The sequence below is a fragment of the Primulina tabacum genome, chromosome 12 (assembly GCF_025594145.1).
Source record: "Primulina tabacum isolate GXHZ01 chromosome 12, ASM2559414v2, whole genome shotgun sequence".
Lineage (NCBI taxonomy): Eukaryota > Viridiplantae > Streptophyta > Magnoliopsida > Lamiales > Gesneriaceae > Primulina > Primulina tabacum.
In genome coordinates, this window is record NC_134561.1 from 4,301,190 (window position 1) to 4,315,504 (window position 14,315).

The following is a 14,315-nucleotide window of genomic DNA, read 5'->3' on the forward strand; positions in this document are numbered from 1 at the left end:
GTTATTGATGTAGATAAAGTATTATACCAATATCTTCAGGCTACATCAACTGAAAACGAAGAATTGAGGTATGTTGCGACCGGGTAACATACGACAGGTATCTGTATTATATGATATATGTTGGATTGGTTTGATTGATTGGAATGAGAATACATGTCTATATGCCTTATTTGTGGAGTTTATGTGGCATACATGACATTGTGATTGGAATATCGATGTATAAAATATATGTTTTGTTAACACACATCGTTTGATGCATACATCGATACATGACATGCACGTTGAGTTATGATCCTTGGATACTCTGATATGATTTGATTGGATTCTGGGGTTTTTGAACACAATGCTATGTTTGGTATTATATGACCCTTAAAACATAGACATTTGTGGCTCCGACGATTGATATTAGATTTTGGATTTGATGGCGCTTCGTTGACGCTATCATACGAGTATCCCTTATTGAGGCCGGTGTGCCAGCTCGAGCATTGATTTGATAGCGATTCGTTTGATTCTGACGTGTGCTCAATGGATGAGCATTTGACCTGATACCTCCACGACATACATGCATTGCATACCATATATCATTGTTTAGATACTTGTGATATATATGATGGTTGTTCCATACGGAGCTTTGCTCACCCCCAAGGGGGGCTGTTGTTGTCTTTGTGTGTGGACAATGGCAGGTACTCTTGGATATCAGGAGACCGGAGAAGGTGCTTCTGGAGGGAGTCACAGTTTGAGTTGAGGTTTATATTTTGTTCCCAGTATATATGTATATGTATTTATATACCGGGACATGTCACGAGGATATGAGTTGTTTGTATATGATTGGTTTTGATTACGTGTGGGCATGTTTATGATGTGAGATTAAATACTATTTTTAGTATTTAAATTATAGAAGAAATATTTTGGGCTCATTGTAAAGAAATTTTAAACTCGTTTTCCGCTGTAATTAGTTAACCCTAATCAAAGTGCATTGTAATAACGATTAGGAGCTAAGGGCCCCACATCTTCTAAGGATCATTTTGTGCTATTTCACCGATTCAAATCGTTACAGCTAACAATTGGTTATTGATTTATTTGTCTGGTGAACATAGGGTTCTGAAACAGATAGATTTGTAAATTGATCACTAAGAGTTTAAATTAGGCATTTAATAAGTCCTAGTTGAAGTGAGTTGTTACAAGTTGTTGTAAAACCAAAATCTTTTAGTGGAATATTTCCTAAGTGGAAGAATGAGTGACATAATAGTATTTGTCTCCGAACATTCATAAAATACATGTCATATTTACTTTACGCATTTATATTGCATTCTATCTTTTCAGCTGTCGCTTATTATTTGTTGTCTTGTTTTAATATATACCTTATCACCAGCAAAACCAGATTGTTTCCTCACTTATATATTTTTAGTGGTTAGGTGAAACCAGTCATTCAATGATATTTGTTTTAATAGCGTAAATATTGTTAGAACAACTCTTTTTCAAAGAAAATATTTTAAAAAGTTTATCTACCCTCCTCTAAACTTTGTTCCAATCTCAGCATAATCTTAATTATTTAAAATAATATAGTTAAATTTATCTATATTAGTAAATGGATAAACAAATAAGATGAAAATGTGTAAGATCAAAATTAAAAGAGCAAGTATGATATGATATGGTCACACACACACACACACACGTATGAGATGGGTCGACTCGGTCCTTACATAGAGTGAAAAATAATATTTTAAATATGAACAAGTAATATTTTTTCATGCGTTGTGTTGGGCTGAAGATCCGTCATATAAAATTGCCATGTAAGACGGTTTTACTCGAGTTTTTTTAAAATAAAAATATTATTCATTAAACTAATTATGAACTTTATTTTATTTTAATTTTCTTTCTAATTTTTAAATCAAACAATTATTTATTATTATGATTTATTCATATTCCTCATTGTTCTACATTTTTGGTAAGTCAAAAATTAAATTTTTTATTAATCATAGTATTTTTTAATAGATAAAGTTATATAATTTTTTTAAATTAAATGTTATTTATCAATTTATTGTGATCATATATATATATATATATATATATATATATATATATATATTTTTTTTTTCAAAAATAAAAACAGAAACGGATATAGAATAATTTAGTCTGTAGTCTAACATTATAAAAATCATGAAGTTAAATATGTTACGAATTATGGTCCCAATTTGGTTACCGAAAACGATACAAGACGACGAAAAATAAATACAAAGACACACAAGATTTATAATGATTCACAATCGATGTGAGAGCAACGTCAACTTGTCATCACTACAAATTTCCACTAAATGAAACAAGAAAACAATTTTTTTTTTTTTTTCACTAGAATATATCCCAGCAACTCTTCACTCCTTAGTGAAGAAGTCCAAATAAAATTGCGCATAACTTCACTTTCTCAATTGTCACAGTTTTTGTTAGCATTTATCGATTACACATAATTGTTTCATCCAATGTTTGATCCAAATTCTGCAAATGATAAAGAGTTATTTATCATTTTGGTATCAATATATATTGTTTCAATATCCCTCCATTGTAATTCTACTTGGTGTCATGATCTGTTTTTTTTTTCTTTTCAAAATTTATTATTTCAAAATTATAGTTTAGTCACTCACTGATTATCACAATTATGATACGACTCTCCTTTAAATATGATCAAATCAATTTGCAATATGTGATAATTTCAAATTGAAGTACGGCCCATCAATAATTTTTATAATTATGATATTATCTCTATTTGAATATAAATCAAATTAAATAAAAAAAATTGTACAAACACGTAACGTACGCCAAAATCATTAATGTTAATAAAATTTTAGCTGTCGACACTGCAATGTTTGTTGTCTATTCTACATTAATCTTATGGCAAACCCTATGATATATCCAAATGTATTTTCAGTGTGTGAGATTTGGTTGTACATCTATTTCAACCAAGAGACCTTTTCCAAAATAATTGTACAACACTTCCTGTAAATATATATAAAAAAAAAACGTTACTTATATTAATAGCATTTTCGAACTCGTGTTTTTAAAAATTGTGCTTAAAACCCTACAATACAGGGGTAAATATGACTGAGTTTTTATAATATATGAGTGAACTGCGTTTGATTTTTTAAAATGAAATGTATATTAATTTATTAATTTTTTTTGGAAATTTTATGGTTTGTAAACTTTTCACAGGAAGTTTTTGCGCAATTAGCCCTATCTTTTTCCGACGATATCCACCTTTCGGATAGACGAAATCATCTTAGGATAAACACAAAAACTCTTGTGAAAACATCTAATCGATTAATTTTCTGAGATAAATATCCAATCTGATCTAATTCTTGAAAAATTATTATTTTTTATTAAATGATAATGTTTTATCAAATACAAGTAGGTCTCTTGTGAGACAGTCTCACGAATCTTTATCTGTGAGACGAATCAACCCTACCGATATTCACAATAAAAAATAATACTCTTAGCATAAAAAGTAATATTTTTTCATGGATTACTCAAATAAGATATCCATATCACAAAATACGACCCATAAAATCGTCTCAAATAAAATTTTGTCTAAATTCTTGTATGGTAGTATTTGAGGGTCAAGTCAATGGAACAAAATATCAAACTTTCATAAAACGTACAACCAATGAAATCTAGAGAGAGAGAGATTCACAACTCGACCGTCAACTGAATTTCGGAAACTTCATTGGTAACGGCACAGCCCACCAAATTCACATGCGCAATACCGACTTCTAGGATTCTTCCGAGCAGCGTATTTTCAGCTGCTTTTCCAACGAAACATTGGAAGTGGGCATCGTTATCTTTTTGCGGTTTCTCTCTGCTTGAATGTAAAGATCTCTTCTTTTTTTTTTTTTAGTCAGCATTGTTTATTTCTTGAAGTGATAGATTTCGTGTTCCGTTTCGTGGTAATTGTTCTTAAATGCGAGTTCTTTTGGATAAATTTGATTGTGCTATTGGATTCTTTTCTTCTCGTGGGTTTATTTATTTTATTTTTTTGGTTTCAACGGCATATGGGTCAGATTTATCTTTTTATATTTCTTGAATTTATCTGAGTGATTTTGTGTTTTGGAAGTTGGGGTCGAGTAGCTAATAGGGTTTTGTGATTTTTTTTTTAAAATTTGTAAGTTCTGATGCTAGTGTTTTCGATTTCGAATTTCTTGGTTTACCAGTACACGTGTCAGACTCTTTCGATTTCGTGGATTTGTCCAAGTTATTTGGTCTGTGGGAGGTTGACAAGAAACTTTTATGAATCCTTTAAATATTTCAGTGCGTTACTAAATTTTATTGGGAGAATATATTTATGATGTGGTCTTCTTTTGTTTGTTTCGAATGTTCTTGGTCTGACTTTACATAGGAGTTACAGTAAATTTTTTACGAGGTCCTTGTTTGAAAACCGTGTTGGACTATGTTTCAATCCGTTTTGATTCAAAAATAAAGAAACTTATTGGCTTAAATCAGAGCATGGAAGGCTAACTTGGGTATGAGATGTCACTACTTGCTTGACTAAGGTTCATATACCGACATAGAAATTGTTTTTTTTTGTTTGTGTTATATTTTATTTTGTTATTTCTTGTTTTTGTTATACTTTTACTTGCATATTCTTTTTTGGAGTTGGGATTCGACGAGTTTGAGTTTTGCCCTTTACTTTCTAACATGATTGGAACTGTGGAAGAAGGTGATGTGCACAATCACTTTTTGACCCACACACTATGAATATGCACATGCAATAGTTCATAAAATGCCAGACAAATTGTACCACTATTGTTTCCGTTATTTTTTATATGCAATGGTCTACTTCTCGTTGATAATATTTATGTTGCAGACTTACAAATCGGTGTGTTCGTACTTTTGCTGTTGATGATACATTTGGATTATCCGGAGCTATTCTGCAGTCAAATATATTATTTCTTTTCTCCTGCTGGCAAGAAAGCAACAAAAGATGGCACCCCAGCTGCCAAGGATTTTATTTGATGATAGAAGTTTTCAAGTTGCAGCCGGCATGAACTCACATGAAGAGTCTCATACTTATAAACCCAAATGGCACTTCACGAGGGAAGAAATAGAGGAACATTCTCCATCGAGGAAAGATGGCATTAGTCACGAGCAGGAATCTCATTTGCGGCTGATGTGCTGTTCATATTTACAAGACCTTGGCATTGAGCTTAAAGTGTAAGCTTCTGCAGAATGCGGCTTGTACTATCTATTTGTTGTCTCCTTGGATTGGTACGTATGCCTATAGGGGATCCATGCATCTGTTTTGGTGTCCCTCTTAGTATGTTCCCAAGCAGTCTATTGTCAACTATAGAAAACGAAAAGGTAACTTCTGATGATGAACAAAGAGAGGACAATTGATGCAAAACCACGCTTGATTTCACTGGAAGTTTAAACTGAGATGCTCTATACGTTTTATAATTAGTTGTTTTTTGTCTTAGCAGTTCACACAACTCCATTTTCCAATAGCTATAGCTTTTGGTGAAAATTAATGGACCTCTGCAGATGTCTCTTCCTTGCTAAAATTTTCAGTTGGACTTACGTACTAAAATCCACGTCTTCGCCACGTAGTATCCAATCAAGGACTTGAGTACTGTACTCCTGGCCTTCATTTACTAATATTAACCCACAAAGTCAAAGTTAGTTATTTGATAAAAAACATGATGAAATTGTTACTATATAAAACTAACGTTAACCAAGTTGTGACAGTCAAAGCTTTTGGGAATAGGGTAAGTAAAAATGCAAGGTCCTTAAACCTGATTTTCAGCAGTTCTTGTAGTTAGTTTTTTGAGTAATTCCAGTTGTCCATACGTGCTTTTGATGGTGAACGTTTTTTCCCTTATTTTTAGGCCACAGGTGACAATAGCTACAGCAATGATTCTGTGTCATCGGTTTTATATGCACCAGTCTCATGCGAAAAATCACTGGCAGGTAGAAGTATCAATCCCTCTGAGCTCTGACGTCCATAAAATATTGCTTCCAAAGTGATGAAATTAGGCAACACAAGCATATGCTTTATTATTAGCTCTCAATCGGCATTTATTTTAATCAATGAGATGTAGGTACTCTGGGTACTCTGTTGTAATGACCAGTAGATTACAAAATTCTAGAAGTCCACCTTTGAGATATTTGGATTTGTTGGATATAAATTCAGGAGTTTTCCGGTTTCTTCTTTGTTTCAAGACCAATACACAATAGATGGTCTACATTGAAAATGATTTTTTATGACAATGATGAGATCTCAAATCCAAGGTCTTTTTTTGCAGGCTGTTGCAAATGCTAGTATGTTTCTGGCCTGCAAAGCTGACGATACACCACGTTGGCTGAGAGATCTCATAGTTGCGGCTTACAAGTTGATGTATCGCTGGGATCCTTCAGCTCCACAAAGGATTAGACAGAAGGTTTCACACCTTCTATATATTTGTGTCTTTATTTTTAGGTTTTTGTTTTTCATTGTTTGAGTTGCAGTTGGAGCCTTGGAGGTGCTTATTCGTCTTTTTTTTATTTTATTTTAATATACGCAGGAGGTTTATGATAAGCAAAAGAATTTGATCTTGATGGGAGAGACACTTATTTTAGCTACTGTTGCTTTTGATCTCAACATTCAACTCCCTTACAAGCCACTAGTAGCTGCACTTAATAGCATGGAAATTTCTCGAAAGGAAGTGGCAAAAGTCGCGTGGAATTTTGTGAACGATTGGTAGATATCTATAAATTATCTTGATCATCAACATATTATATCCACATATCAATTTCATGACTTTTGAGGAACTTCTGTAGGCTCAATGGCAACTTTGGCTGTATCGTTTTCATTGTATTTCTGACTAGACTTTTCCGGTAAAAAAATTGTAGGCTTCGCACGACTCTCTGCTTGCAGTACAAACCACATTATATTGCAGCAGGTTCGATTTTCCTTGCTGCAAAACTTCAGAAGATAAAACTGCCTTCGTCAAATGGGAAAGCTTGGTGGATGCAATTTGATGTGTCACCTAAACAGTTAGAAGGTTAGTTTGTTTTCTTTCTTTATTGTCGTCTTTTTTTCCTCTGGGAGTCATGAAAGTTTCATCTTTCCATTGTTTTACTACCTATTTACATTTAAAATGTAGGGTTATACTGATTGTTTGTCTCGGTGTTTTCCCTTAAATATTCGCAGAGGTGATCCAACACATGCTTCAGTTGCTGGGGCAGAGTAGGAAACAAGCACGTCCATTCACGTGTGATACAGAAACTAAAATTGAACCCATCTGTAGAAAAAGAAAATCCGAAAGCAGTGAATCATGCATTTCAAATGAATCGACTGTTCAACGCATGCATCAGTTGCTGAGGCAGAGTAGGAAACAAGCACGTCCATCCACATCTGATACCGAAACTATAATTGAACCCATCTGTAGAAAATCCGAAAGCAGTGAATCATGCATTTCAAATGAATCGACCGTCCAAGATTCAAGAAATTCCAGGAAGGCCACAGTACTGTCCACATCTTCAGTTGTGAAAAGCAGTAGGAAACAGCAAGATGTTGATGCTAATGATACTGTAAACAGAACTGAGGATTGCAGAATGAATGATTCTGGCTGTAGGAACAGCGTTGTTGAAGATGGCGATGGGGAGGTAATAACCGAAGACTTGTATCAGAAATCGGGTTGCAAGATTGTATCAGTTAAAGGAAGTTGTCCAAAGTTTGATGTAGCTGGACTAAGAGAGAGATTGAAGCTGCGGAAATCAAACAAAACGGTGTCTGAGAGATCAAGAAACAACGTCGACGAGGAGATAAATAGCCAAGCTTGGATCGAAAGGGAGCTTGAGAATGGGATAGAGTCAGTATTTACTTTGTGATAGATTGCTTATGCAGTAGCATCAATGAATCCAAATAACGTTAAGTATGACGAAATGACAAGATTTAATACTGGCGATACAAAGTGTAATAATATTTTAATTATTTAGATTCAAAAAAAATAAAGAAAAATAACGATGAATTTAGACCAAATCCATATAATTTTTTTTTCCTTTTTAGTATAATTTTACTTACGAGTAGGTCTTTTGTGAGACGGTCTCACAATTCTTTATATGTGAGATGAGTCAACTGGTAGCTTCGATGCTACATGTGAGGGCACTGCCTCCACATGATTTGGATGGACAAGATTCACACACATATGTGATTTTTAAAAAATTAGTGGACCTCATGTATGTGTGGCTAAATTTGGGCCCTTAATTCTATCATGGGGTAGTGTCCCTACATGTAGGATGAAATCAACCCAATTTTACCGATATTCACAATAAAAATTAATACTCTTAGCATAAAAAGAAATATTTTTTCATGGATGATCCAAATAAGATATTTGTCTCACAAAATACGATCCGTGAGATCGTCTCACACAAGTTTTTGTCTTTTACTTATCCAGATGAAAATATAAACATGAGATATGATACAATAACTTTGGAAATTTTTTTACCTCATTTAATGTTTTGTGAATATTTGAGAAAAATGATTATATTAATTTTCATTTACAAATTTACCAAACTTTGTAAAAGAAAAATTTATATTATTTTTTAAAAATATTTAAAATCAGAGGGTCTTTTTTGCAATAAACTAAAGAAAAACCCCAAAGCCGCTCAGCATTATCTCTCCGTAGAGAAAATTAGGCGCGAAAAATCTCGCCGCTTTGCGGACTCTTCGGAAAAATCTCGATCTGTATGTTGGCGGGCTTATCTCCGTCATCGAACGCGAGGTGGGCTAGTTCTTTCAAGTATTTCATCAAATATGAAGTGAAATGCTGAAAATATAATCAAGCCCACTTGTATTTTCTTCTTTTTTTCTCGGAAATCTTGTTTTGAATTTTTTTTCCAAGGGATATTAGAGCTTAACTGTCATATGCTTTGCGTTTTCATTGCACCAGTAGACATGTACTGCATGCGTGTAATGTGTTTGATAAAGTGCTCTGATTATATTGGATGATGGGTTTTTGATATAATGCGTAAATTTTACTTTAATTTTGACTTTAACGCTGAAATTTTTTGTATTACTTTTGGGAGTGTTTGATTTTGGATCATTTGGTCGGAAATTTGTTCCTTCACCTACGTGTTAATCACGGATTTTGCACTTTTTTTGTAATCAGTCAACTTTTCTTTATGATTTTACAATGCTTTCCTACGTAATGTATGAACTTTGTTGGTACAGGCGAAGTATCCCTCTATATCTGGGCGGTCTTGATATAAATGCAGAATTTTGTCCAGTGAATGCTAGTGTCGTGGTGTTTAATGAACTTTAAAATGTCCGTCAAGCAAATTCTTATTGGCATTTCTAACAGAAAGGAAAGGTCTTGGCTGTCCAATTTTACTTTTTCCGCATCAAGTATTGTTGTCCTGACATATAGCATTTTTGTAGTCAGCATTTGATGCGTGTTCCTAGTTGGTACAACTGCATGAAAAAAATTGTGTTTCTTTTAAAATTTTCAGGTTAGCTTAGGCTCGTTGGGTATTGATTTCTTCACAGTAGCTTCACTTTCAACATTCTCACATTCTTTTGGAATTTCTAGCGCGTTTGCTAGACGAACATTCTGCAGAAGAAATATAGTAATGGGCACCGATTCAGTATCATGCTCTTCTAATGGGAAAGCAGATACTCAACTACCTACCCAGAGGACTTACCAAGTTGTGGTGGCTGCAACTCGTGATATGGGTATTGGGAAAGATGGTAAGTTGCCATGGAGATTGCCTGCAGACCTTAAATTTTTCAAGGAGATCACTATGGAAACGTCAGATCCTGGAAGGAAGAACGCTGTGGTGATGGGAAGGAAAACTTGGGAAAGCATTCCCTCTCAGTTTCGGCCATTGCCTGGTCGACTTAACATTGTACTTACACGTTCCGCAAGTTCTGGAGTTGCCACAAACGAGAGTGTCATTACATGTGACAGTGTGTCATCATCTTTGGAATTATTAGCCAAACCCCCCTATTGTTCTTTGATAGAGAAGGTGTTTCTTATAGGAGGTGGCCAAATATTGAAGTATGCATATAGTTTTTCCCACATGTAGTTCTTTTGTATGTATAACGGTATACTTGATGTGAAGTAAACAATGACATCTGATTGGCGGATGCAGGGATGCGCTTAATGCTCCGGAATGTGAGGCTATCCACATTACTGAAATCCGCACTTCCATTCAATGTGACACCTTTATTCCACCTATCAATATGTCTGTCTACCAGCCATGGTACTCTTCGTCACCTTTTGAGGAGCTTGGTATACAGTACTGTTTTGTGACATATGTCCGTCTGAGGACCTCCGTCTTGGGACCTGGCAATTCAAGCAACGAGACAAGCTGCAATGGAAGCATATCAAATTCCAAACGGGTGAAGGTCTCAGATTTCACTTTCTTGCCAAAGATAGTATTTGAGAAGCATGAGGAGTTTTTATATCTGAGAATGGTTCAAGATATTATTGCTAATGGAAACGGAAAAGATGATAGGACGGGGACTGGTACTTTTTCGAAGTTTGGATGCCAGGTATATTATGGATTCCAGATAAAATATATTTTGTGACCCTCCCTTCAACTTCATTAATCCTTGTGTTGCACATCTGATTATTTTACGGTTCATTTCCCAGATGCGCCTTAATCTGCGTAAATCATTTCCTCTTCTGACGACTAAGGTAATGATCCTTGTCTAAGATTTTTGCATTTTAGTACTGTTCTTACCATGCTGTCAATAATCCATTTCTCTCCCATGGTGCAGGCTAAAATATTTTGAAACACTTTGTTAACTTTTGGTGGTTATATATATATATATATATATGCATCTGTGGAAAAATCACAGTTTCCAAAATCACAGTTTCCACGTCTTTGCTTAAATTTTTTCGTTGAAGTCATCCGAATTGATTGGAATGTTTGTTGTGGGCATTGATAGTTTTTTTTTTAATTTTTTATTACAGAGGGTTTTTTGGCGAGGAGTGGTTGAAGAACTTTTGTGGTTCATCAGTGGTTCTACAAATGCCAAGGTAATTGTTAACTAACCATGTTTCTTTTTCTATTCAATAGTGGACTGCGAAAAATATATGTTTGAGGGCTAAACCACCCTGCTTGTAAATTACCATTGTGGCAATATGGAAGCCTGAAGACGTTAATATTATAGAATTTTAAAGAGTACACATTATATATTGAGTTAATTTCCTTAATTTTAAGTAACTATTTAATATTTCTCCTACATAAAATGACCCCCTGCTGTTTTACTTGCTATTTGATTTAAATTGATTGCTTTTCTTGCTTACCCAATCATACTTGCAAGTCAACTTACAACTCCAAAAAGTACAGCAACTAGAGATGCATAACTTATGATTGTGGATCTTGGATTTGATTGATGAAGTACAAATACAACATTTCCCTTTTCTTGGTACTAAAAATTCATGGAGCGAATTTTTATACAAATATGCTGCCTGGTATGCTTATTTTGCTATATTTTAGTATTTAAAATTTAAAATTTACATGTATACACATCTATATGTACGTGTAGATGCACGCGCGCACACACACACACACTCTCTCTCTCTCTCTCTCTCTCTCTCTTGTATCTTTTGAATTGCCATGAGAATGGTGTCGGATTTTCTGAATATAGCTTTGAACCTTTAAGAAAATGAGAAGAAGTCATCCCATTTTATGACTTTGAGATGGATGACTGCTTGTAAGTTGTAACCTTCTTACCTTACCAAGTGGATGGGGCACCATTCTGTAGATATTTCTCATGAGTATTTTTTTCCAACTTTCAGTTTTGTGACTGCTGAAGTGAACAAATGATAAAGACTAAAAGAGCATTATATCAGAAGATAATTCACTGTCAATTTTTCAATGTTTTTCGTCTTTTAAGCTGTGAGTTGTAATGATTCTCATGTGCGTCATTTTACTTGAAAAATTTTAGCCCTTAAAACTCCTTTAGTTTTGTTTATAAGCCTGGGATTTCTATCAATATTCCATTATTACTTTTTGTGTACTCGGTGTGTGCATGTGTTAGGTTTTGATGCACTTCTGGAAGGAAATAACCACTGATGTTAATCAACTGCCTTGATACAGATTCTGCAAGAAAAAGGAATTCATATATGGGATGGCAATGCATCCAGAGAATATCTAGACAGGCAATGACAAAGATTAGATGTTGGCTATTCTTAATTGTATTCAATGACCAGATCTGATGAGATATAGTGTTTACTTTTTTCAGTATGGGTTTGACAGAGAGGGAAGAAGGGGATTTGGGCCCTGTATATGGGTTTCAGTGGAGACATTTTGGTGCCAGGTTAACGTTCATTCTTCAACTTGGTTATAAAGAAAACGTTTGATCTTTTGCTTCTCAAACATTATAGGTGTTTTATGTCAACAGATACACCACCATGCACGCAGATTACACTGGTCAAGGGTTTGATCAGTTGTTAGATATTATTGATAAGATAAAGAATAAACCAGATGACAGGCGTATTATTCTTTCTGCTTGGAATCCGTCGGACCTTAAGTTGATGGCATTACCTCCTTGCCACATGTTTGCTCAGGTTGGTGGCTTGAACTCTTAATTTTGGATTTATAATGTGTTAAGTATCTGATCAATAAACTATTCTTAGTTTACTTTTCTTTATTTAAATCAATTGGTTATGTTTGAATTAGAATTGAAATTGTTCGATATATGCAACTTTTTTCCCTCAATGTGCCTCACCATGAGCCTTGGTGCCTGGTCTGCCTTACATTCTTAATAAACTATGGATTCATATAACACGATGATTTGGTGCAGTTTTATGTGGCCAATGGCGAGCTATCCTGCCAGATGTATCAACGCTCTGCTGACATGGGTCTTGGGGTGCCATTTAACATCGCTTCATATGCTCTGTTGACATGCATGATCGCCCATGTTTGTGGTATCTATTTATTTCACCAAACTTCGGAGTTCTGAGTTAATATTGCAAAGAGTACATCAGTCATGGAGCCCGATGAGTGCTGGCAGCAGCATCGTCCCACTATTTTAAATTTCATATAAACTTATTGTTCTATGTTAAATATTTCCCAAAATATGATTCTGCCCACCTTAAGTTTTTAAAGTTCTAGTGTCGCGCCCCTCTACGTCAAATTTCTGGCACTGCTACTGGAGTACATGATGCTTTACAAACTATGCCTATCGAATCTAATCTTAGCAGTTGTAATTATTTTATTTACGGGCACTTCACTGATAATTCTGCTTCAAATTTGTCAACCATCAACAGGTCTTGTTCCTGGCGACTTTATCCATGTGATTGGGGATGCTCATGTTTATAAAACTCATATACACCCTCTGCAGGAGCAACTTAAGAAACTTCCAAGGCCATTTCCAGTAAGTACCGGGTACTTTTATTTAAAGGATTTAGTTAGATGAGGTGTTATGAACTTTTGGCGTTCATGGATTTCAAATTCCGTCTTCAATGGCGCCCCTAAGGGGCAATCACAATAGTTGAGCATTTCAAATGAAGCATTACTTGGTTTTCATTTTCCAACTCTTCTCCGGCATTCTTGAATTGATATTTGCTTTGCATCGCCCTACAGATTTTGAAGATAAACACACACAGAACGGACATCGATTCATTCGTTGCATCTGATTTCGAGCTTCTAAATTACGAGCCTCACCAGAAGATAGAGATGAAGATGGCGGTATAAAATAGCATTGGCAACATAGTTGACTTGTGCTAATGAAATGGGGTTTCTTGGGGATGGTAATAGTCAAGGATTCAATTCTTTTCTGAAACCTTTTGTATTGGCGCCATTCGAATTTCAATGGTATTTATATTTTTATTGTTGGATTTTCATTCCATTTAAGTCTAATGCTGTGGGTCAATATTTTTTGATCATTTTAAATTTTTATTTATTTACAGAATTCTTAATTTGTTTTAAATTACAAAATGGCTTCCACATATACTTTAGCATTGCAAATACACACAAACATTTATCCCAATGAAGTCGTCTGTGTAGTAAGAATTGTTGTACAAATTTTTTTTTTTAAAGAATTGTTATGCAAATCTCGTTATATTTTTTATTGTACAATATTTCTCGACAAACTAATTCAAATTGTTATGACAAAGATCAATATGGTTACATTTCATAACAATAAAAGATAAAATTTAAGTAAATCTTGTTACTATTTTCTTTTAATAATTTAGGATCAATATATTAAAAAATTCTCACTAAAATCGGGAAGATCACCTTATTCTATTTATTTTGAAAGTCGTAACCATTTAACTTCTCTGAAAAATATATAAACAGACAAAATAAATGACAACAAATGTTTCCATTAACATAGT

At 34.3% G+C, this 14,315-nt stretch overlaps 2 protein-coding genes across 11 annotated transcripts; both read left to right on the plus strand.

The window, feature by feature from the left end:
- The first annotated feature begins 3,631 nt into the window (after positions 1-3,631).
- On the plus strand, positions 3,632-8,005 carry LOC142520974 (cyclin-T1-4-like). Of its 6 annotated transcripts, none has more exons than XM_075624140.1 (7): positions 3,632-3,935; positions 4,853-5,199; positions 5,871-5,952; positions 6,288-6,422; positions 6,546-6,721; positions 6,874-7,025; positions 7,175-8,005. In XM_075624140.1, the coding sequence occupies exons 2-7, from the start codon at positions 4,970-4,972 to the stop codon at positions 7,852-7,854; spliced, it is 1,455 nt and encodes a 484-aa protein (XP_075480255.1). In that variant the 5' UTR covers positions 3,632-3,935; positions 4,853-4,969; the 3' UTR covers positions 7,855-8,005. The 6 variants fall into 6 exon arrangements, with proteins under 6 accessions (XP_075480255.1, XP_075480254.1, XP_075480257.1 ...); XM_075624139.1 differs by having other exon boundaries at positions 3,632-3,857; XM_075624142.1 differs by lacking the exon at positions 3,632-3,935 and adding an exon at positions 3,991-4,538.
- A 588-nt stretch (positions 8,006-8,593) lies between these two features.
- LOC142520993 (bifunctional dihydrofolate reductase-thymidylate synthase 1) lies at positions 8,594-13,863 on the plus strand. 5 transcript variants are annotated; one of them, XM_075624169.1, is made up of 12 exons: positions 8,608-8,747; positions 9,197-9,335; positions 9,480-10,022; positions 10,117-10,519; positions 10,620-10,664; positions 10,944-11,009; positions 12,076-12,137; positions 12,221-12,295; positions 12,380-12,545; positions 12,782-12,905; positions 13,248-13,354; positions 13,564-13,863. In XM_075624169.1, the coding sequence occupies exons 2-12, from the start codon at positions 9,256-9,258 to the stop codon at positions 13,672-13,674; spliced, it is 1,782 nt and encodes a 593-aa protein (XP_075480284.1). In that variant the 5' UTR covers positions 8,608-8,747; positions 9,197-9,255; the 3' UTR covers positions 13,675-13,863. The 5 variants fall into 5 exon arrangements, with proteins under 5 accessions (XP_075480286.1, XP_075480284.1, XP_075480285.1 ...); XM_075624170.1 differs by having other exon boundaries at positions 9,555-10,022; XM_075624173.1 differs by having other exon boundaries at positions 9,475-10,022; positions 13,564-13,862.
- The last annotated feature ends 452 nt before the right edge of the window (positions 13,864-14,315 follow it).

Bases quoted from the DNA above. Each gene is read 5' to 3' on its own strand.
- LOC142520993 (XM_075624169.1), top strand. From the start codon at position 9,256: ATGCTAGTGTCGTGGTGTTTAATGAACTTTAAAATGTCCGTCAAGCAA. The intron at 10,665-10,943 runs GTAATGATCCTT...TTTTTATTACAG, and splicing joins TTCCTCTTCTGACGACTAAG to AGGGTTTTTTGGCGAGGAGT. The intron at 12,138-12,220 runs GCAATGACAAAG...TACTTTTTTCAG, and splicing joins TCCAGAGAATATCTAGACAG to TATGGGTTTGACAGAGAGGG.
- LOC142520974 (XM_075624140.1), top strand. From the start codon at position 4,970: ATGGCACCCCAGCTGCCAAGGATTTTATTTGATGATAGAAGTTTTCAA. The intron at 5,953-6,287 runs GTAGAAGTATCA...CTTTTTTTGCAG, and splicing joins ATGCGAAAAATCACTGGCAG to GCTGTTGCAAATGCTAGTAT. The intron at 7,026-7,174 runs GTTAGTTTGTTT...AAATATTCGCAG, and splicing joins GTCACCTAAACAGTTAGAAG to AGGTGATCCAACACATGCTT.